The sequence below is a fragment of the Stenella coeruleoalba genome, assembly GCF_951394435.1.
Source record: "Stenella coeruleoalba genome assembly, chromosome: 14".
NCBI lineage: Eukaryota > Metazoa > Chordata > Mammalia > Artiodactyla > Delphinidae > Stenella > Stenella coeruleoalba.
In genome coordinates, this window is record NC_137160.1 from 54,823,815 (window position 1) to 54,848,103 (window position 24,289).

A 24,289-nucleotide genomic window follows, 5' to 3' on the forward strand; every position below is an offset into this window, starting at 1 on the left:
AAAAAGTTATTTAGGATATAAATATTTATATTGCATTATTTACTAGTTATATGTTATGGTCTCAAAGTATATCAGAAGTGTGTGTGTGTGTGTGTGTGCGCGCGCGCGCGCACGTGTGTGTGCTCATTAATGAAGAAAATACATTAAAAAAAGACAAAAAACAAATCTTTAGAGCTTTTCAGGACCTTTTGTTTGGTCACCTGGGACTGGTGGGTCTACTTCATGGTAACAGCTGTAACTTAAACTCAGCATTGGGCTTTGTGCATTTCTTTGTGATTATTTTTATAACTCATACTGTCAGCTGTTTCACACTGCTTGAACTTAAAGGTTGGAATCAGGAAGATATTTCTAGTCAGGATATAAGTGGCCATTGATATTTCTGGCCTGGAAAGATACTTTTTCTTATAGTTTTCCATTGTATATAATTTTTGCATAAGTTATTTATTGATAAGATAATTTGACTTTCAAACCAATAACAAAAGGTAAAGAGTTCTATGTGTTGGATGGTGCTGCTGATGTTTTAATGAATGCTTAATGAATCTCACAGGTCAGTCAATTTTGCCTTTTGCCTTTAAAATTTACCACTTACTTGAAAACAGAGTACAATGAGATATATAACATTTATACATTTACAAATACCTTTTTAAATCTCGTTTTTCCTTGCTGTTTTTTTCTTTATACAGAGTCTAGTTCTGGCAGAAAATAGTCCTGGAAGGGATAGCACTGAGTATTTTATTGTGTTTGAGCCTCGGCTACCAGGTTTATCAAGAATATTAGAATCATATATCCTACCATTTATGTTTTACAATGGTAAGTTTCTAGGAAAATAGAGGATAAACTCGTATGTTTGTGGTACTTTATATAACTTTGTTTTGCTCTCCATTAACATGGTGCTTAGTAGTTATCTAATCATGTTATGACATTTCAGAAAAGTCACAATTTAAAAATTGAAATAAATTGTCTGAATATTTTTTCTTAGATGTTAAGAAGCAGCAACAAATGGCAGCACTTACAAAAGAAAAGGACCAATTATCTAAGTCTATTATAATGTATAGAAGTTTATTTGATGCCAGCAAACAGCTTCTTGATGAGATGAAGTGTAAGTCATTTTGTGTTCAAATGATGCTTTGGGGAATAGTGAGGTAGAAGGTTGAGGCCATGAGACACAAACATTGTCTAATTTCCTGAACTTAGAAGTAAACTGCAGGACACGGCAGAAAGGTGGTAGTGATGGTTTATATTACTCATCATTCGATCTTCTTAAGATGAAGTATTCCTGCATTTTAAATAAGTGTATATCTTGTGTACCTACAAAAATTTGAAACTTTTACTAGAAATCTGAATCTATAGAAATTTAAAGGTTTTGACATAACAGTAATAAGGTTTTTATCTAGCTCTAGCATTTGGCAAAAGACATTGGATGACAATATCACTGAAAGAGTGATATGTAATTTAAGTTTTAGTTTGAGCCATGCGACTGTGTGTAGTTCAATTTAAAAATATCTGCAGCAAAAAATATATCTACAGCAGAGAAATATGTAATTTATTTTTTAATAAATACATGGAACATTTGCTACAGTTTTTAATAATGTTTGTATACTGTTTAAGACAAGGCATTTGCTGAGTTGTGCTCTATTTGTCGGATTTTTCCACAGGTCAAGGATATTTAGAGGATAATAGGAACTAAGTAGAGTAATGAAATAATACACAATTTGTAGCACTGAAATTTTGTTTTTAAAAAGTCCTATTTGTTTCTTAGAATAACCTTATGCAATTATGTATAAATTATGTATAGTCATGTGGATTAGAATTAAATAGCTTTTCCAAGATTACTTGTGGTTTGCAACAAACATATCATAATACCTCCCTTAGCTGCCTTAGCTCATTTCTCCCTTATTAGAAATGAACTTTAATTTTAGATTTTAGTTTAATTTAAAATTTCTATAATACTCTTCATTTTTCATTTTAGCATCAGTCATTAAAAGGAAAAAAACAAGGGCTTGAAAACATTCTTCAAAAACTATATTTTGGGGGCTATCACAAATTGATAGTTTTTGTTTGTTTGTTTTTAATTTTAGGCCAAGTTGAAGAAGCAAAATTAAAAGAGGCCCAGTTGCGAAATGAACTAAAAACACACAATATTGACATTCCTACAACACAACAGGTACAGTTTCCAAGTATATGTGAAAGTTTTTTCTTTTTAATTAAATTCTAACCTATAATTTTTTTTTTTACCATTCATACTTTATTAGGAATGTTATGTACACTGTTGTTTTGGGGTACTAAGCCATATGTGGATTATAATCTAGTCACTCACTAGACATTAAAATGGGCTAACAATGACGGAGTGCTCTTTTCAAAGAAATTGCAGTTTGTGTTTCTAATCTAATGACACCAGTAAATTAAATTAATAATACACCAACTTGAGAACTTGCGTTGAAGAGACCTAAGTGATAATCAGTATATGTGGTGGCAAAGAAAATGAGAGAAAGTAACAAAAGACAATAGATTTTTTTAAAGCTTACATTCTTTATGTGTATAACTCATAAGTCCTATTATACGTTATATATTTCTTAACTAAGAAAAAAAAGAATCAGTGAGGTTGACTCTTCACATTACTATGATCATGTTCTTATAAGAAAGGAATAGCTAGCTGCTTAGTAACTTTTATGTTCTTGAGTTGTAACTATGTTCTCGTGTTGTCTAAATTGTTGGTTTTTCTCTGCTATTTTCTCTGCCTGGTACAAGAGTAACTGTAATTGGCCTTGCAGTTAATTTTTCTTTTTAAATTACAGATGCCACACATTGAAGCACTTTTGAAGAATAAGATGTCAGAACAGGAAGAACTAAAGAAAAAACCCAGAAGATCATGTACTCTTCCAAACTATACTAAAGGCAGTGGAGATGTTTTAGGAAAGGTTTGTGTTTAAGCCTTTTAAGAGGCATTACATTTTATTATCTTGTTTTCTATCTGCTTTGGGTGATCCTAGATCATGGAGCCATGACGATATCGATATTTGGGGATCCCAGGCAGGATAGAGTGGGATTTCATCACACTACTGAGATGGTGTGCAGTTTAAAACCTATGAATTGTTTATTTCTGAAATTTTCATTTAATATTTTCAGACTGCCATTGACTGTGGGTAACTGAAACTGGGGAAAGAGGAACCACAGATAAGGGGGGACTGCTGTACAAGAGTAGACATTGTGATGTTCTCATTGCTAGGGCAGGTTTTTGCTACCAGATCAGGTAAGAATAAAGGGTAGATGTGACCATATCAGTGCAATAAATGAGGTTTAGAAATCTGCCACAAAATTTCAACCTTGTTGGACTTTGAGCAAGCTTGTGACTAAAATACAGTGGGTCCTCTGTATCCACAGGTTCTGCATCCTCAGATACAACCAACTGCAGATGGAAACTATTTGGGGAAAAATTCCAGAAAGTTCCAAAAACTAAAACTTGAGTTTGTCATATGTTGGCAACTATTTACATAACGTTTACATTGTATTAGGTATTATAAGTAATCTAGAAATTATTTAAAGTGTACAAGATGGTATATGCAGATACTATGACATTTTATATAAAGGGTTTAAGTATCCACAGATTTTAGTATCTGAGGGGGTTCCTGGAACCAGTCCCCTATGGATACTGATGGACTTGCTATACAGTTGACCCTTAAACAACATGGGTTTGAACTGTGAGGGTCCACTTATACACAGCTTTTTTTTTAAACTGAATACCGACTACAGTACTGCCTAATGGTTGAATCCTCAGATGTGAAACTGTGGGTATGGAGGACCGACTGTGAAGTTATATGCAGATTTTCGACTGCTTGGAGGGTCAGTGGCCCTAACGACGTTGTTCAAGGGTCAACTGTATTTGTAAATAGGAGAGTGACTGTTAATCCTAAGCTCTAAAGTGTTTATATAAGCAGAAGAAATGATTCTTATCTGTGATGTTTAGATTTGTTTTCTGAAAAGTCATCTGAGTAAAAGATCTGCTTAGAAGGGTATAGTATATAACTATATTTAGGTTTAAGTGTATTTTATGATTACTTTATCAGTTGACACACCCCAATAGTAGAGATATTAAATGTGGGGGGAAAAGTACATCACCTAGCTGATAATATTCCAAGTATTTTTATTTGGTTACTTGCAAAACTTACTGTAGTTTAATCTGGGGAACAGTTTTTTAAAATTTAATAGCAGAAGAGACAGTTTAATATGTTTAAGCCAGTAAGCTTTTACAGTTTGAGATTTTTTTGTTAATTTATGTGAGTGTTTCAAAAAAAGTGTTTTTGCTTTAGACTTGGGCTTTTAAAATATTTAATGTCAAATTTATATATATTTAAAACTTTTTTACTTGATTTTTAAAATGGGTTATAGATTGCGCACCTGGCACAAATTGAAGATGATAGAGCCGCAATGGTTATTTCTTGGCATCTGGCAAGTGACATGGACTGTGTGGTCACCCTGACCACTGATGCTGCACGTCGTATCTATGATGAAACCCAAGGTCGTCAGCAGGTGTTGCCCCTTGATTCTATTTATAAGAAGACTCTTCCAGATTGGAAAAGGTTAGAAAAAAGTGAAAGTAATGATTTTTTTCAGAAATTTCTTTTCTATTTTTTATCAAATCACCGAATTTTAAAATTTCTCTAAAAGATGCTTAAACAGAGAAGTGACTCAAAGTATGTGCATTATTTTTGTCTTCATCACAAATATGATCTTCGTTAAGATCAGTATTGCAGTGTATTTGATCACATATGCTGGCCAAGTTTAATTTGCCAATTAAATGTTATTTGTATGTATGAGAGAGACACATACAAACACACAAACCCAAAGCGAATTTTTGGCCTTTGCAACAGGAAGGATGGTAAGATGTCATTATTCTTAACAGAATATGGAACACCTTTATTTGGAGTAAGAGTATAGATACATGTCTTTTGTCCTATTTATGTCGTGTGAAAATAAGCAGCCATCATTTAGGTAGAGAAGGTTTCTCTATTGGAACTGCCATTAGCTAAGTTGAAATATAAGAGACCATCTACTTAGGATGTTACACCTTTTTTTTTTTTTTAAGGAGGTTACATCTTTGTTTTAATATAAATCTGGTTTCTTTAAGTGTTTTCCCATTTACTTTTCAAAGTATGTTTTTAGGAAATAAGTGTGCAAACCAATTAGGCATTTTTAATCTAAAATTTAAAATATTTTATATGTTCTCTAATTTTTGGCTATTTTTAAAAATCTACCTTAAAAGACTAAAACAAAATGGTGGTAACAAAACAAAAATGTTAAAATGTATAACAGAGTGTTGACCAATAATTTTCTCAGATTCCTAAACAAGTTTGCAAGGTGTACAGTTGGGTAGGTATGGGGACTTGAAGGAGAATGGAAACTAATGTTAAGAGCTTACTGTGTCATTAAACTAACATTTTATTTCACTTTGTAATCTAAAAATATATTCAGGAAACAGCTGGAATTTGAACTCAAATCTATCTGCTTCTAAAATCTCCTACTCTGCTACCAGTCAGCACCCATTTTAAACAACATGGGAAATCCTATCAAATCATAATGACTGTGTTTATAAGGGTAATAATTTTTGTAAAAGTAATTTTACCTCCAGGAGGTTCTCTCTTTTTTTTCATAATCCCTGAGGACCAAGTTAAGAATTCTTGATTTAGGGAAAGTATGAATCTGGTATTTAAGGCTAATGCTTGCTCTAAAAGCTAGTTATTCTCTCTTTCTGGTATTGTGCCTGTTATTGGGATTGAGTTAACTAGCTCTTAAAGCCACCCCAACCTCTATTCCTACCTACAAGATTTGGGAAAAGCTACCGTATGTGGAAGGGGAAAGCCCTGACACCCCAGTCAGCCTCCATCTCTTGAATCTCCTTGTTATCCCTGGACTTCAGTTGCTCATTCTGTACAGTGTGTCAGAGGATAGGTGGCCAGAGTACTGGGCTGTTTCCCTCTCGTATGCTCAGTCTTGGGCCTTGCCCCTTCCCCCCGTCTATTCTAGGGCCACTCTCCACATGAGACAGTCATATCATTGGCATCCTCGTTTAGGGCCAGCTTGAGAGGCTGCTTCTCTCCTTTCCTTGTCAAACTAAACAAAGGTTAGTTTATATTGATTTTACAAACTAATTGACAATAGCAGTACAGATAAAACTAAGATATTTTTATACGGTAAATATCGTTTTCATTTCTAAAGGCATAACGGTTAATAATTTAGCAGTATTACCTTGCATAGGGAGTTGATTAAATGATCACAAAAATAATCAGTATATTCATATGTTTTTCATAGTATATATATACTTTTTGATTAAAAGTTACATGTTTTGTTTAAATTTTTTTAAAATTCAGACCTCTGCCTCATTACCGAAATGGAAAATTGTATTTTAAACCCATTGGAGATCCTGTCTTTGCCCGAGATTTGTTAACGTTTCCAGATAACGTAGAACATTGTGAAACAGGTAAAGGAAATTATGATGGCTATTTTTATACAGATGTTAACATTTGTGATCCAGATACATAAATTACTGACTATGGAAAATTATGTTCTTATTTAGTTTTTAAGTGATAGTTTTATTAATATTTACTTCTCTCATTTTTCCTGTTAGAGGAAAATATTGAATAAAATTCTTATGTTATTAGCATTATTTCTAATAAAACTTTGTAATATATGTTAAGATTTTTTAAAATATCTCAGTTTTTTAAAAATAGAAGTTTCATGGGCACAATCATTATATTTCAGTTTCTGAGTACACAACAGCATGCTCACCACCAGAAGTTTGTGTTAATATTTTAATATGACCAAAAAAGATGTCATAATTTTAATAATTTGTTAATTGAATTTTTTAGTGTTTGGTATGCTGTTAGGAGACACCATTATTTTGGATAATTTGGATGCTGCTAATCATTATAGAAAAGAGGTATGTATTTGAATTATTTTTTAATTTGTAGCTCCAATTTTAATGTGTACTTTAAAAATTTAATACATAGCTCTGTATAGAAATAATTTTATTTTAGGTTACATGTGCAAATGACTAAGTAACCTTGTCAAAACCAATTTAAATCCTACAGATTGATAAGCAGCATAAAATTGGGCAAAATATAGGAATGAATTTGCCAAGATGCAAATTAAAATGAGATGTTTATGAAATTGTCCTAAGACTCAAAATCAGTATCTGTTATTGATGGTGGTATTGAAAAAGAGTACACTCAGATAATGTTGTTGGAAATGTAATTTGACGTAGCCCTTGTTTATTAGTTGTTAGGGCTACTGTAACAAAGCACCACAGACTGGGTAGCTTAAACAGTAGAAATGTATTGTCTCACAGTTCTGCAGGCTTAAAACCGAAATTCAAGGTGTGAGAAGGGTCAGTTCTTTCCAGGGCTTATGAGGGGAGGGTCTGTTCCATGCCTTTCTCCTTGGTTTGTAGGTAGATGGTCATCTTCTCCCTGTGTCTGTTCGCAGCTATACATATCTGTGTCCAAATTTCCCTTTTGTATAAGGAAACTACTCATTGGCTTAGAGCCCACTGTTACGACCTCATTTTAACTTGATTACCTCTATAGAGACCCAGTCTTCAAATAAGGTCACATTTTTGAGGAACTGGGGGTTAGGACATCAACATAGGAATTTTGAGGGACACAATTCGACCCATAATACTTTTGGAGAGCAGTTTGGCAATATAAGTGTTTCCGTTATCTATTGCTACCTAACAAGCACTTCAAAAGTTAGTGGCTTTAAACAGTAACAACATATTAGTACTCATTTTTCTGTGGGTTTCTCCCAGTAGTGTTAGCTAGTTGCACTGAGATGGTGAAAGCTCCAAAATGCCTCACTCAGGTAGCTGGCAGTTGATGCTGGTAGCCATCTGGGATTCAGCTGGAGTTGGCCAGAGGCTCAGCTGGTGCTGTCTGCTGGGGTCATTGTTCTCACCCCCACTCAACGGGTGTGTGAGATAATGCCATGAAGGCTTTTAGAAACCTTTTTCTAGCTAAGAGGATCTGGAAAGTAGTGCCTTAAATCTTTCTGAGGTCTCAACATAGGGGCATCCTTCACTTGATTTTTGACTTTGAGGCCACATTTTACTGGCTGTACCCTGGATTTGATCTTAACCCTGAGGCTTTCCGTTTCTTTTTCAAGAATCTTTTGTTAGCTGAACAGGCTGGGGAGGAAAAACAGTCCAACCCAGCAAGTTCTGGGTTGGAAATATTTCCTTGAAATTATTTTTGAAAATGAATTAGTTCCTACTTAGTTTATCTCCCACCTGTACTGGCTAGTTGATACTGGCTACTGGTTCGGCACTTGGTAGGCTGGCAGACTTAGATATCTCTATGCAAACCGTTCTCTCCTTGTGGCTGCTGGGGGCTTTTTCAAATGGAATCTGGGACCTAAGAAGGGAAATCAGAGCAGTGATGGCAGAAGTTGCAGGTCTCTTAAGTCCCAGCAGTCAGTTCAGAATCTGGCCAGCCCAGACCCACATCGGAGAGTGGGGAGTTTGAAATAGACTCTTTCCTCTCCATGGGAGGGGCAAAGAAGTTGCCGCCATCTTTGTACCATCACAACGTATTAAAATAATTTATCTTACAGACATGCTCCCACAAGTATATAAAGATATGTACAAGGATATTCATTAGATGTAAAGCAATTATATTCCAATAAAGATGTTTAAAAAAAAGAATATTCATTAGAATATTTAAGAATTTTTAAGACACTTTGGAAGCAGTGTGAAGTCCATCAGTTGGGATTGCACAACTCTACTACAGTAATTTATACAGTAGAGTAGTATGTAGCTGTTAAAAAGACATAAAGCAGATAGATATGTCCTAACAAGGAAGACGTACAAAATATATTGTTTTGTTGAAAAGTTGCCAAATGATAATATATAAGATGATGCCCTTTTAAAAATAAGCTTATATAATTTAAACAAGATGGGAGAATATATTGTATACTGTTGTATATATTAAGAAAGATTATCCCTTCTATATTACTTCTAAGTTTTACTTAATGAGAAAAGAAAGGCAATCCACTGTGAAGAAACACCTTTCAGAGGGCTGCTGTAAAGATTGAATAAAATAATAAAATAGAAATAGAATAAAATTTCAGTAGAGGAATGGTCTCTTTGGATCTGAAATCCAGAGGTCTTTGAATTCTTTGATACAGAAGAAGTATTAAATTTAATAAATACGGTGTTAGGGACTTGGAAATAGCAGGTGATAAACATGTATGTAAACACTATAAGCTTGCAAATTATTATAGCTGAAAGTGAGTAAGGATGCAGTTACTTAAGAGAAAACAGAGGTCAGTTTAAAATATGATCCAGTACGGGCTTCCCTGGTGGCGCAGTGGTTGAGAGTCCACCTGCTGATGCAAGGGACACGGGTTCGTGCCCTGGTCCGGGAAGATCCCACATGCCGTGGAGCGGCTGGGCCTGTGAGCCATGGCTGCTGAGCCTGCGCGTCCGGAGCCTGTGCTCCGCAACAGGAGAGGCCACAACAGTGAGAGGCCCACGTACCGCAAAAAAAAAAAAAAAATCTAATCAGAGTGCCAAGAAGAGGAGGATAAAAGGATCACAGGTAATATCTGAAGAACTAATGGCTGAAAACTTTTAAGAACTGATGAAAGACACCAATCCATAGCTTCAAAAAAAAGTAGGAAGGACTTCCCTGGCAGTCCAGTGGTTAAGATTTCACCTTTCAGGGACTGCCTGGTCCAGTGGTAAAGAATATGCCTTCCAATGCAGAGGACGCTTGTTCGATACCTGGTCGGGGAACTAAGATCCCACATGCTGTGGGGCAGCTAAGCCCGCACGCCTCAACTAGAGAGCCTGCGTGCCGCAAACTACAGAGCCCACATGCTCTGGAGCCTGTGTGCCACAACTAGAGAGAGAAAACCCGCATGCCACAACCAGAGAGAAACCCGCACACCACAGCTAGAGAGAAGCCCTCGTGCCACAACTAACACCTGCCTGATGTAGCCAAAAAAAAAAAAAAAGATTTCACCTTCCAATGCAGGGGTGTGGGTTCAGTCCCTGGTCTGGGAGCTAAGATCCTACATGCCTCATGGCCAAAAAAAAAAACCCACGAAAAACAGAAGCAATACTGTAGCAAATTCAATAAAGACTTTAAAAATGGTCCACATCAAAAAAAAAAAATTTTTTTAAGTAACAGCATATGTGACAAAAGCGGGGACAGCATTTGTTCCTCATAATTGGTATAGCACAGCAGTCCCCAGCCTTTTTGGCATCAGGGACCGGTTTTGTGGAAGACAGTTTTTCCAAGGATGGGGTGGGAGGGAGGGGATGGTGCAGGCGGCAATGCGAGTGATGGGGAGCGGCAGAGGAAGCTTCGCTCACTTGCCTGCTGCTCACCTTCTGCTGTGCTGCCTGGGGGTTGGGGACACCTGGAACAGCACATACTGATTTCTTTGCTTCCAAAGTTTTTAGTGAGGTCAATCCACCTATTAAATATTGTTTTAAAGCTCTTCTAAGAAAAGGCTGTTATGACATCTCTTGGTGATTTTGTTAGGTTTCAGTAGTCTTTGTTATCATTTTCTCTTCCTAAATTCTTCATACCATTTATACTACTTCAACCCCTTGTTGATTCCATCCCTTGCTAATCCTTACAGCAGTTGTGAATAAGTATTGCCCAGAACTGTAGCACTGTTGTTCACTCACTGAATTTGTAAAAGCTGTCATGATCTTTTTTGTCCTAATATAGTGCCTAGTGAGGACTGAAGTTTCTTTTAATGGTAAATTATAGTAAAATACATATAACAAAATGTACCATCTAAACCATTTTTAAGTGCACCGTTCAGTAGTGTTACATTCACATTGTTGTACAACCAATCTGCAGAACTCTCTTCTTTTTGTAAAACTGAAACTCTGTACCCATTAAATAGCAACTTGTCATTTCCCCTTTCTTCCGTGCCATTTGAGAATTGAAAAACTGTCCCTTCTGCCAGAGGCCTGTAACTCATACTGTCAGTGAGTGTGTTAACAAGAAAATAGACAAGAAATTTGAGTGTATTTGTTATTTAAGATGGTACTAAATCTGTAAAAACATTGCCTGAAATTTGATAATTTAATAAGAATAATTTAATTTACTATATATTATATAATTTAATAACAATATGGTAATAGTACATTAATTCAGTCTGTATTTTTAATGTTCACTTTTAGGAAACATACAAATCCAAACCAGAACTAAGAAAGTAAGGTGTGGTGGTTTGTTTTACTAAAAGATTCATTTCACCAAAGAATTCACCACAGATTTTCTTGAGATACACATTCTGTTGCATTTAAATTTTATAGAAAGTACCCAGTTTGACGGCAAAATACCTGTAAATTACCTTGGAATTATATTAAAAGAATAAATACTAGTCATGATTTTTTATTACCTGTCCTATTGCTTTTCGTTTTTAAAAATTATATTTTATTTAATCTTTTATAATTCAGAAACTACTTAATCCACAGTATTAGTTTGGATTAGGTGTTTTTACATGTTATTAAATTATTCTTTAGTCATTTTTTCAATGTATGCATTGTTTCATTATGTGAGTGTGCCATAATTTATTTATGTAACTTATTGAAATGTGCAAGTTTCATATTTTTCATTATTAAAACAATGTTTCAGTGCACATTGTTCACATCTGTGATGATTTTTTTCAGAATATTCTTAGAAGTGGAATTGCTGCGTCATGCAAAATGTTAAGCTTTTTTTTTTTTAATATATTTATTTTATTTATTTTTGGCCGCGTTGGGTCTTCATTGCTGTGCGTGGGCTTTCTTTAGTTGTGGCGAACGGGGGCTACTCTTTGTTGTGGTGCATGAGCTTCTCATTGACGTGGCCTCTCTTTGCTGGGGAGCACAGACTCTAGGCGCGCAGGCTTCAGTAGTTGTGTCTCTCAGGCTCTAGAGTGCAGGCTCAGTAGTTGTGGCGCACGGACTTAGTTGCTCCGAGGCATGTGGGATCTTCGCAGGCCAGGGCTCGAACCCGTGTCCCCTGCATTGGCAGGCGGATTCTTAAGCACTCTGCCACCAGGGAAGTCCCTAACTGTTAAGGTTTTAAACACTTGTCACATTTGCTTTGAGAAGGGCTGTCCCAGAGCAGATTAGTACAAGAAGACCCTTTCTCCAACATTCTGTGGTGTGGGGGTGTGTGTGTGTGTGTGTGTGTGTGTGTGTGTGTGTGTATTTTAACATTTTTGAGTAGTGAAAATATCTCATTTGAATTCCACTTAAAGTTATTTCAGTTCCACTTCTGGTTACCAGTGAAGTTGAACGTTTTATTTTTGTATATCCTAGACCTTTATTTGAAAGAATATTCTTGAAGATCATAAAATACTAAATCTAGTGTTTTTCTTTTATTCTCTGACTTCTCTGAAGAATTTAGTTCTTGACTAACACTTTCTACTTCCCTTTCCACGACTTAGGTTTTACTATATAATTCTAGTTCCCCCAATTCTCAACACACTAGCTCTTTTTCCTCCTACAACTGAACTCATAGTATTGTCCTCTGAAGATTTGTCCCTTTGCTTTTGAGTTTGCATTCTCTTCAGTCTAATATAATATCCTTTTTGCTAGCCTTTGGTCATCTGGAAAACTTCAAACAGAAGGAAACTGAGCTAGTGCTACAGGCTGGGTACTGCCTTGGGTTTCAGAAGCACACAGGTCTCTGGCTTGGCCCTCTCTCTTCCTTCCTCATATCAGTCAAGCCATCAATCAGGTCATCAATTTCACTTTTTGCCATTTGTGTTGTCACTATTCTAGTTTAGGCTAACACTTGAGAGGTAGTCTAAATCATCTCCCTGCCTCTGGTTTTTTCCCCTAGTCATCTTACACATCACTAGGTAATTAATTTTGTGAAAATACTACCATGATCATGTCATTTCTTATCTCAGAACCCTTAAGTGATTTCTGTTTTCTTAGAGCAGTTGAAATAAGTTTTATAGACTCGCTAATTAATATCCATTTACTTACAATAGGTTGTTAAAATTACATACTGTCCTACACTGCTGACCAGAGATGGAGATCGCATTCGAAGTAATGGAAAGTTTGGGGGCCTTCAGAATAAAGCTCCTCCAATGGATAAACTTCGGGGAATGGTCTTTGGAGCTCCAGTACCAAAACAGTGCCTGATCTTAGGGGAACAAATAGGTAGGTTAAATAAGTACTTAATAATTTCTCATTTGATTTTAACCATTTATTTGGACCTTGTTTATCAAGACTCTAACATCAAAACGTAACCAGTAACAGATATGAATAAGATGTTTTTGTCCAGTACTTCCAGCTTTCTTACACCAAATAGTTTTGAAATACGTATATAGGAAGTAGGTTTTCCTTCATATTTTCATTCTTTTTTTTTTTTTTTTTTTTTTTTTTTTGGTACGCGGGCCTCTCACTGTTGTGGCCTCTCCTGAGGCGGAGCAGCACAGGCTCTGGACGCGCAGGCTCAGCGGCCATGGCTCACGGGCCCAGCCGCTCCGCGGCATGTGGGATCTTCCCGGACTGGGGCACGAACCCGTATCCCCTGCATCGGCAGGCGGACTCTCAACCACTGCACCACCAGGGAAGCCCCATATTTTCATTCTTACCTTGAAATAAAAGATTTCCTTGTTGAGGAAACTAGTATGTCATCAAATCATAATACTTCTTTTTATTTCAAAGTTGGTAACTATCTAGATATATCTTTTTTAGTGTGTGTGACATGTGACCTCCCTTCCCCATTTTCCCTTCTGCAGGCTGTGTCCCCTTGTTTCTAGTTGGCCGATATAATTATCTGTACGTCTGTGCTTTGAAGTGCTTATACTTCACAGGACGTTCCCCTGCAGGCCATCATCTAAGAGCCTGTTTGCTCTTAATTTTATATAGTTCTAATATGCTTGGATATCTACTTTTCCAGCGAAAAGTAGTTTGTTAACTTTAAAAATATATAGTAAATTGTAATAAAATACATACAACAAAGTTTATCATCTTAATTATTTTTACATGTACAGTTCACTAGTGTTAAGTACATTCATACTCTTCTGCTGCCAATCTTCAGAAATCTTTTCCCACCCCTGGCAACTGCCCAGGTCTCTGTCTCTGTGCATTGACTCCTGTAGGCACCTCAAGTATGTGGAATCAGTCTTAGCCCTTCTGTGACTGGCTTACGTCACTTAGCATAATGTCCTCCAGGCGCTTCAGTGTTGTAGTATGTGTCAGAATTTCTTTTTAAGACTGAATAATATTCTATTGTGTGTTGTATACACCACATTTTGTTGTTAATTTTTTAAGTGTAATATACATAGAGAAAAGTGCACATTTCATAAATATACAGGCTTTTCACAAAATGAACACTGCTTCTGTATTAAGAAATAGAATATTATCAGCCCCACAGAAGGCTTCTCAGGGCTCTTCGAGTCACAGCCCGACCCCCTCTCCAAAGGATAACAACTTTCTTGACTTAAAAGAGCATAGATTAGTTTTTCCCATTTTTGTACTTTATGTAGATGGAATTATGCAATCCATGCTTTTTTGTGTGTCTGGCTTTGTTCAACACTGTGTATGTAGTTGTAGTTCATTTTAATTGCAGGTTAGTATCCCACTGTGTACGTATACCACAATTTATTTCTTTATTATTCTGCTGTTGAGGAATTTGGGTAGTATCCAGTTTGGCGTTATTACTTCAGCCCCCAGCAATGTTTAAAATAGTAATTGAGAAAGATGGTAGGATATCTCATATTTCCTTTTATGAGATAGTCAGGTGCAGCTGCAAGAGGAGACACAAGAGAGGCCCAGGAAAACAAAGTTTATTATACTCACAGGTCCTAGGGACAGGAGGCACAGCCTGCCACACAGGGGCCATATGGAAGAACACCAGGGTGGTCAGGAGGCAGAAGACAGGAGCAAGGAGAGTACTTCAGCCACAGCCTTTACTGGGGTCTCTGCAGCAAAGGGATGACAAGGTCAACAGTTTAGGGTTGACCTGCTTGAATAATTTCAGTGGTCTTTGGGCTCTAGGCGTGGTTTCTAGCTAGTTGCCTGGTACCTGGCTCTGAGATGATTAAGGCAGAGGAATGTTACTCCTTGGGGTGCAGGTGCCAGATAGAGGAAGCTTGGCTCTGGATTGGTTAGTTTGTGTATCAAAGGCATGCTAGACGCTTAGCTATCTCTAAGAATTGGCTCGTCCCAGGCGAGGCAATCTCTCGCCAGCCAGAAAGGCTTTTTAAGATGTCAAAACATCATAATATACAGAAAGTTTAAGTTATAAACAATACAGAATTTCATACTTCTGTTAATGATGACAGTGAATGCATGAAAAAATCTTCTCTATAGAAAATAAGTGAACATCTAAACAAACTTATAAGAAATAAGAGAAAACAATTTAGTCAGAGGCAGTGAATCAGCATAAAAAACCCTCAACCCTTATCACTCCAGCACTACAGTTTATGGCAGTGGATCCCAAACTAAAAGGAATTACCTGTGGAACTTTAAAAATGCGCAGGTATTTTTGACAGAATTTCCAGTTTACCTGGGCATCTGACTGTCAGTATAACAGTAAGGCCTTATCCATAGATCTTTGGGATGAAAAGATTATAATTAAAGACTTCTGTGCCCTATTGGTTTGTCAAACATGTAAAGTTAACAGATAATGCAAGGACTTAAAAAATATAACAGTTACTTTTTCTTCTTGATAAATATCTTCAAAGATACACTCCACATACAGACTAATGATTCAACAATAAGCACTCAAATATTAGACAAACGGTTTGAAAAATCAAATGAGACAATTTAAAATTACTGGATATGTATAAGGTACTTTTGATTTTAAGCGATAGCAACCAGGCCTGACCACTTCTCACTGTTGTGGCCTCTCCCGTTGCGGAGCACAGGCTCCGGACGCGCAGGCTCAGCGGCCATGGCTCACGGGCCCAGCCGCTCCGCGGCATGTGGGATCTTCCCGGACCGGGGCACGAACCCGCGTCCCCTGCATCGGCAGGCGGACTGTCAACCACTGCGCCACCAGGGAAGCCCAGGCCTGACCACTTTTAAGTGAAACAGGAATGTATTGGAAAGAAAGTGGAGGAAATCACACATTCAAAGGAGATTGGAAACAGCCAAGACAAAAACAAGGATGGCTCTGGGACATTCAGCAGCGTGAGCTCCTTGCATCTTCACCTAGAAGGGCATCTCTTAACATGACTCAGAGCCCGCACCTCCTAGGAGATAGAAGTTCCCTCTGAAATCAGCCAGCCATAGTAAGGATCAGATAGAACAGAGCTTTGAGGAAACTCTTCCTTGTGTATCATGGGATTGTTTGCAGAGAAAAAGCAATTTTGAACTAGACTACCACCACAAAAATTGCCTGCTTACTAGCACAATTAAAAGCAGAGTGTCTTCTAATTTTGCATAGACCGTGTTTTGCATTATAGTATTTGATATGAGATAATGAAATAAGAGCAAATAAATTTAGAGCATAAAACAGAAGAAAAAATGAGTATTTACATGTTGTAAAATAAGATGATTAGAAATAAGACCTTGAATAACATGTGAATACATGAAGTTCTTTCATTTAAAGACATTCAGATTTTTAAAATCTAGTGCTAGGATATATTAAAAATAGCTGCCATTTATCGAGTGCTTAACATGTGCCAGGAAGTAAAGTTAAATAAAGTGAGTAAAGAGAGAAGTGTGGAAATTTAAATGACATGAGAAGCCACATGGTCAATAAGCCATAGAACAGAACTCAAACCCAGAGCCAGCTGTACCTGAAGGCTATTCTCTCCATGACACTGCTTTATAGCTTTTATAAGAAACTCCCTTCTACACCAATACAGTGTAAAATTAAAGAATTAACAAAGAAGAAATGTAAACATTGAATAGACAAAATCACAAGTAACAGTATTAATGTCAAAGTTAACTTCAAGGCAATGGCACTAAAAGGACAAAGATAGATTCGTTTTGATAACAGATATATTCCATACTAGAGGACCAAAAGTTAATTAACTTGATGCAATAAATTACATAATCAAATTTCTTAAAACTGTTGATTATACAGAGACAGAAATATTGTTATGAGAAACCATTAATCCATGACAGGTCGTTAGTCAAAAAACAAGGAATTTTCTACCTAATAAGTTGTAATACCAGTACCTTCTTAGGTAAGAAGGTAATATGTCACAAAAAATGGCCATAAATTCGTTGATCAAATTGCTACTCAGCTACAATGAGACTACAAATTACGAAAAGCAAAATTTACTTAGGATAGTAACAGAACTAAAAAATAACTTATTCCTTTCCTCCCAAAGTAAGCTCAAATAGTGGATATTTAGAAACAACTATTTTGTCAAAAAAAGTTTAAATATTAAAAAGAATGAGAATATTACACATTATACATAACAGGCATGAAGACAGCTGAGATCAAATGTAAACCTACAGGCTTAACGCTTTTATTATTAAATGAGAAAAACAAATTAACCATTCAACTCAAATGAGAGGAGGGAAAAAATACATCTCAAGAAACAAGTACAACCAAATGGATTGCAAAAAAAGAAAACCCTTGTATTGAATATACAATTTGTAAAGACAGTCTTTGGGCAAAAATAAATACAATAGGAGTAATGGCTCAAAGGATGCATTCAGAAATAGAGATTTCTTAGGTTTTCATAATATTATAAATACATTTAGCATGTCCAAATAAAGTGGACTAAATTCTAGAAAATTGCAAGTGAACAAAATTGATTTAAATAAGGAAGAAAACTTATACAGACCATTGCCTGAAGAAGTGTTCAAAAAGTTAACTCCATCCTATAGGTTTTTCATAAGTGAATTTCAAATATAATTTGTTGCAGAGTATAGATAAAAATGGAGATCACTCAGGGCATCTTATGAAACTAATAAACCTATTTCCCAAAATGGCACAGGCAAAGAAAACTTATAGTACCACCATTCTTCAGCTGTGTTCAGGAAGTTCTTAGCACAGTTGAATAGAAATTAGAAAGTTTAATCTTGAAAGGAACACTTTATTTTAATGTTCCCTTATCTCCAATGGTTTTGCCCCAGATACGTTCATGGCTTGATTCTTTTCCTTCCAGTTCTATACTTTAATGTCACACCTTCAGGGACTTCCCTGATCAGCCTATCTAAAATAGAAACACCCACCTTGGAGAGAAGGGCTTTTTGACAGACAAGTACTGGCACATGTGAGAAAACATTTTATAGTTAATTTATTTTAAGTTTACATAAAAATTTTAAAGTACCTTGAAGAAAATGGAAGGGCAAATGACAAACTGGGGAAAATTGCATATATAGTAGACAAAGGTGTTATAGTCTTATTATTAAAAGCAACCTTTAAAAATCAAGAAAAAAGGGCTTCCCTGGTGGCGCAGTGGTTGGGAGTCCGCCTGCCGATGCAGGGGACACGGGTTCGTGCCCCGGTCCGGGAAGATCCCACATGCCGCAGAGCAGCTGGGCCCGTGAGCCATGGCCGCTGAGCCTGTGCGTCCGGAGCCTGTGCTCCGCAGTGGGAGAGGCCACAGCAGTGAGAGGCCCGCGTACCGCAAAAAAAAAAAAAAAAAAAAATCAAGAAAAAAGACAAAGACTAATAGAAAAATGAGTGGATAACATGAATAAGCAATTTTCAAGAGAATAATAATAGTTACTATTTGAGGGCTTATTATGTCCCACATACATTGTTAAGGTTGTCACTTGAATTATTTCATTTACTGCTGTTCCCCTCATTTTACAGATGAGGAATTTCAACCTCAAAAATGTTAGATATGTAAGGCAATTATACTCCAATAAAGATGTTTTAAAAAAAAAAAGATAACTTTGCCAAGTTCAGGACAGTGTATGTATTCATTTGCACAGTGACACAAAAGAGTAGAAAGAAAAATGTTTTTTTCCTGAATTACATAATTGAGATAATTTACTTCTCCATTATCCTCTTCTATATATTTTTCCAGATCTGCCTCAGTGAACAATGTGTCACCTAAAAATTAAGTAACAAAATTTACAAGAACTTCTCTGATTCGTTCCCAGAGAGTCTACCCCTGAATACATTGAAATAATCTATATATCTTTCTTAATATGTAGCATAGAGAAATAAACACACTGTAATTTGAGCTTTTGTCCCTTTACATGAACTAATTTTTAATTTAATTTTATTTTTAATTTTAAGCTACACTTTTTTTTTTAATATTTATGTATTTATTTAGGCTGTGCCGTGTTTTAGTTGCAGCACACAGGGTCTTTGTTGCGGCATGCGAACTCGTAGTTGCGGCATGCATGTGGGATCTAGTTCCCTGACCAGGGATTGCACCCCGGCCCCCTATATTGGGAGCGTGGATTCTTACCCACTGGACCACCAGGGAAGTCCCTAATTTTTTATTTTAAAGTATTTTGCTGTTTTCACAGTAAAGCATCATTAGTTTTTTTCCTAGATAATTAAAATTTTCAGACAACATATAATGTTAGAGCTCTAAAATCATTTATAAACAGAATTAAATATGAATTTTTAGCTTTTCTCTTTGGCAAAATGTTATTAAATGACTTAGAAAAGACTTTTATAGACACTATGGTAAATAGAAATTACATTTCATGTACAAAAAATTGGGAATTGCTAAGGCATATTAAATTAAGTTGCTTCTGTCTACCTTATACATAAAATATGAACTTAATATTAGTGCTCCATTTAATGGGAAGTATTTAATAATCCATCTTTCAGTTTATAAATAACAAGTTGACTTAATGTTCTGTTAAAGCTTTTGAACATACTTTTTCTTGAGTATTTAAAAGGTAAAAGAACCTCATAACTAACTTATTATGTTAAGAAGTAGGATTTCAACCGTTAGCAACTTGAAATTTTTGTGTATCGTCTTCTGAATTAGGCAGCATCCCTAACATATGGATCTGAACATAATTTTGTAACTCATTCACATACAAAATAAATATAGTTTTATGCATATAGAAAACATAACTTTAACATGAAATTAGAAATACTATCAAACCAGAAAACCAGACATTTTTAGTTACCTTTGAGTTCCCAATAAATCATAAAGAATTAAGAAACATAAGGACCTTGTCATCACTCAGTTACACATATGGAATTCATATTTAAATATATGAATATTCTCATAAGTGTTCACAGGTGTGTGTTTGTTCACTCGTTCCCAGAATGCTTGATAGTTTTTTTAAAATACTGTTATTGACCCTTAAAGTATAGAATATCTCGTATCTCGTGTACCCTGACTCAAATAATTTCTTCCACAGTTTTATATGTAAACCCACTGTATATATTTATTAAGCAATTGGGTGTTTTTATGCCCATTCCCATGAATATTGATAATCTTTGTGTGACTAGAGTCTCAAAGGGTCAGATAGTAAATATTTTAGGCTCTGTGATCCAGGAGGCAAAATTGAGGGTGTTATGAACATATTTATATAACCATTTAGAATGTAATCATTTAAAACTGTATAAACCATTTTTGGCCCATGGACTACATAGTTTGCTGACCCCTGGACTGAAGTATAGTCAATGTATTTAATTTTTGGTGTCTAATAAATTATACAAACAGGCAATAAATAGTCTCAAACTTGACCAATGTAATATGTTTTTAAAAAAGTAATGCAAGTTAAGCTTTCTGAAAATTAAGTATCCAAGAGTGTTTTTGAAAGCTGTGTTTAAGGTAATGATCATGTCTGTTGGAAGCAGTGATTTTCTTTTTTTTTCTTTCACATCTTTATTGGAATATAAATGCTTTACAGTGTTGTTACAATGTTAGTTTTTGCTATACAACAAAGTGAATCAGCTATATGTATACATATATCCCCATATACCCTCCCTCTTGAGCCTCCCTCCCACCCTCCCTATCCCATCCCTCTAGATAGTCACAAAGCATCAAGGTTTTTTTGGTTTTTTTGGTTTTTTTTTAATTTATTTATTTATTTTTGGCTGCATTGTGTCCCTGTTGCTGTGCACGGGCTCTCTCCAGCTGTGGCTCGTGGGCTGTAGGCACGCGGGCTTCAGTAGTTGTGGTGCACGGGCTTCGCTGCTCCGCAGCATGTGGAATCCTCCCGGACCAGGGCCCGGACCAGTGTCCCCTGCATTGGCAGGCGGACTCCCAACCACTGTGCCACCAGGGAAGCCCAAGCATCAAGTTTATCTCCTTGTGCTATGTAGCAGCTTCCTACTAGCCATCCATTTTACATTTGGTAGTGTATATATGTCAGCTACTCTCTCACTTCGTCCCAGCTTCCCCTTCCCCCCTGCCCCCCGTGCCCTCAAGTACGTTCTCTACGTCTGCATCTTTATTCCTGCCCTGCCACTAGGTTCATCAGTACTGGGAAGCAGGGATTTTCTAATAATGCTATATTTAGTGCATTCTTCCCCTTCTCACAAATTTCTGTGGAGTTAGATTGAATACTGAGTATCAAACAGGATGTAAACACTGACTGAGAGAGTGATTTAATTCAGAGTGCTTTTATATAGAAAACTCTTTCCTGACATAGAAATTTATTAAAGTCAAGCAGCTGAAAAAAATTAATATTTAACAAGCACCAGTCTTGTGCTGGGCTCTAAACTGTGCTTTTTTATTGTATTTGTTTACACCGAACGTTAAAAGTAGTTCCCACGTTACTATAACAACACTCAGTGTTGCTGATTCTTCTTTCCTAAAACACTGCTTTGATATGATATCAGTACTTTTAATCGAATGTCTTTGGTTTCTTTGCAGATCTTCTTCAGCAGTACCGCAATGCTGTGTGCAAGTTGAGCAGTGTGAACAAGGACCTTAACGGGCAGTTGGAATACCTTCACACTCCGGATATGAAGAAGAAAAAACAGGAACTTGATGAACAAGAGAAGAATCTCAAACTGATAGAGCAAAAACTAGGTATTGTATTTTTTTTTAACATCTTTCTCTGCATGAAGATAGTGTTCATGATTAGAGAGAGTTCAGCTACAAGAAGAAAGTATGCGAATGATCCAGAATTTAAATTACAGACACTCTTGACCTCCAAGTGAACTGACAAATGTTTGTAAGCTGTTCGGTCAGCAAGAGTAGTAAGAAGCATTCTCAGTATTATTTATTAATTACTCTTCTATAAATTAAGACATTCACTTGTATTGCTTATAATAATTCCAGTCTTTTAAAGGTTTATTTTCTAAATTTTCTGTCTTTACAGGTATGACTCCCACACGTAAGTGTAATGACTCACTGCGTCATCCAATGACAGACTGTCCAGTTCCTCCTAAGAGAATGAGAAGAGAAGTTACAAGACAAAATAGGTGAGTCTACTGTGACCCGAAAGTTATGATTGCTTACTTTGTCAAGGTTTTGGCTCTTTATACTTTAAATATAGCATGAGGGTATTTTACCCACCTTGAACCAGAATTAGTTTTGTTTCTTTTTAAGTGAACTGAATGATGATGGGTAATGAAGATAAGATGTAATCATTATTTTCTCCTAGGATGCTCCAGTTTTCTAAATGATTTTTGCAAATTATTTGGAAACTTTCTAATACACTGTATTCTGCTTCATAGGATCAGCAACTTAAGTATAGAATATGCAGAATCATTTGTACATTACTCATATAGAAGTTGCTTATGATATGTGGTTTGGAAAATCAGATACCACTTACATAGCTCACCAAGAAGCCAACAAAGCCATCTGCATCCTAACTCAGTGAAGAAAATTGTCTGTTTCAGTATAGATGCTAGTAAGGCCATCCCACAGAAAGATACCATAGTACTGGGATTTATTATACCTTATTTCAAAAGGTTCAAATATAGACTCTGCCTGAATAAGTTTCTCGTATTGACCTTTGAGGAGTTCCTTTGAGACCGTGGTATTTAGAATTGGTATTCTATGCCCTATCCATCTACATATTCTACATTTATTCAGTAACCATTTGATTATTTTGTGCTGTATCTTGCTGGGTAAATAAAAGTGATATGGTTCTTGCCCCCTTGGGAGGTCTGCAATCCTGTGCAGAAGAAGGACAATTCAAAAAAGTAAACCTTTTTCTATATGTAAAAATATAGAATAATGTTAAGTTTTACAAAAGAACAAAGGATAGGGGACTTCCCTGGTGGCGCAGTGGTTAAGAATCCTCCTGCCAGTGCAGGGGACACGGGTTCAAGCCCTGGTCCGGGAAGATCCCACATGCAGCGGAGCAGCTAGGCCTGTGCGCCACAGCTACTGAGCCTGCATGCCACAACTACTGAAGCCCACATGTCTAGAGCCTGTGCTCCGCAACAAGAGAAGCAGCCTCAGTGAGAAGCCCGCACATCGCAACGAAGAGTAGCCCCTGCTCATCGCAATGAGAGAAAGCCCACGCACAGCAACAAAGACCCCAACACAGCCAAAAATAAATTAAAAAAAAAAAGAACAAAGGATGAAGTGATGTAGAATAATGGGAAAACTATGTTGGTTGTTGGGAAAGATGCATTTTAACAGAGAACTGAAGGATGAGAAGCCAGCCATGTAGGGATTGGTTTCAGTCAGAGGGAGAATAGGTATGAAAGCTCTGAGAAAATAACAAGCCTGGCATATTTGAGGAACTGAGAAGATGCTTGTGAGTCTAAAATATAGTGGGTAAGAGGGAGAAAGTCCCAAGACGTGGTTGGAGAGGTAGACTGAAGCCATAGTATGCCCCTCCCCAAAATAATATCTTGCAAAAAAATTGTGAGATAATGACACCAACTCATTGATATATTCATATAGAAAAGACATGTTCATTCTTTCTTATGTGAACTTTCAGGGTAACCAAATAATTGGAGAAAGTTTTTTATAGAAGGTCTTCTTTATAAAGTTCTTTATATAAGAATAAAGTATAAGAAGCATGATAAAATTAAAACATCACATTTTGGCCACTCCTAATAAAATAATGGATTTAGGAAATAATAATCAATGGATACCCAAATTATTAGGTTAAAAAGTTGAGGGGGAAAGTTAATAATAATGGACCCCCTGCTGTAGGAGGGGCCCCAATAAAGCCTTGCCTGAAAAAAAATAATAGTAATGCTAATAATGGAAAGATCAGATGGACATTCCTGAACCCACTGATTAAAAAGCAGGATATTTGCTATTACGTGATTCAGTAGAGAAATAACCTGAATCTAATGAAGCTTCCAGTCAGCCTTTCTCAGCTGGGGTTCTGTGCAGGAAATAAGCACTGCAGAAAACTGGGTGACTTTTCCCCAGGATAGGTCATCTAACATTCTAGATGCCCAGGAAGGAGGTTAATTCATTGCATACAATAGATACCTTAAGGTATCAAAGCTTAAATCTCTCA

At 36.3% G+C, this 24,289-nt stretch overlaps 1 protein-coding gene across 1 annotated transcript in view; it reads left to right on the plus strand.

Moving 5' to 3' along the window:
• The window catches only part of SMCHD1 (structural maintenance of chromosomes flexible hinge domain containing 1), a 128,692-nt gene that overhangs the window by 98,867 nt on the left and 5,536 nt on the right, over nt 1-24,289 (plus strand). The window contains exons 38-47 of the mRNA XM_079942278.1: nt 684-810; nt 980-1,099; nt 2,079-2,164; nt 2,796-2,918; nt 4,387-4,577; nt 6,366-6,475; nt 6,864-6,934; nt 12,997-13,168; nt 21,727-21,885; nt 22,178-22,280. Of these exons, the coding sequence (XP_079798404.1) occupies nt 684-810; nt 980-1,099; nt 2,079-2,164; nt 2,796-2,918; nt 4,387-4,577; nt 6,366-6,475; nt 6,864-6,934; nt 12,997-13,168; nt 21,727-21,885; nt 22,178-22,280 (1,262 nt within the window). The remainder of the gene's footprint in view (nt 1-683; nt 811-979; nt 1,100-2,078; nt 2,165-2,795; nt 2,919-4,386; nt 4,578-6,365; nt 6,476-6,863; nt 6,935-12,996; nt 13,169-21,726; nt 21,886-22,177; nt 22,281-24,289) is intronic.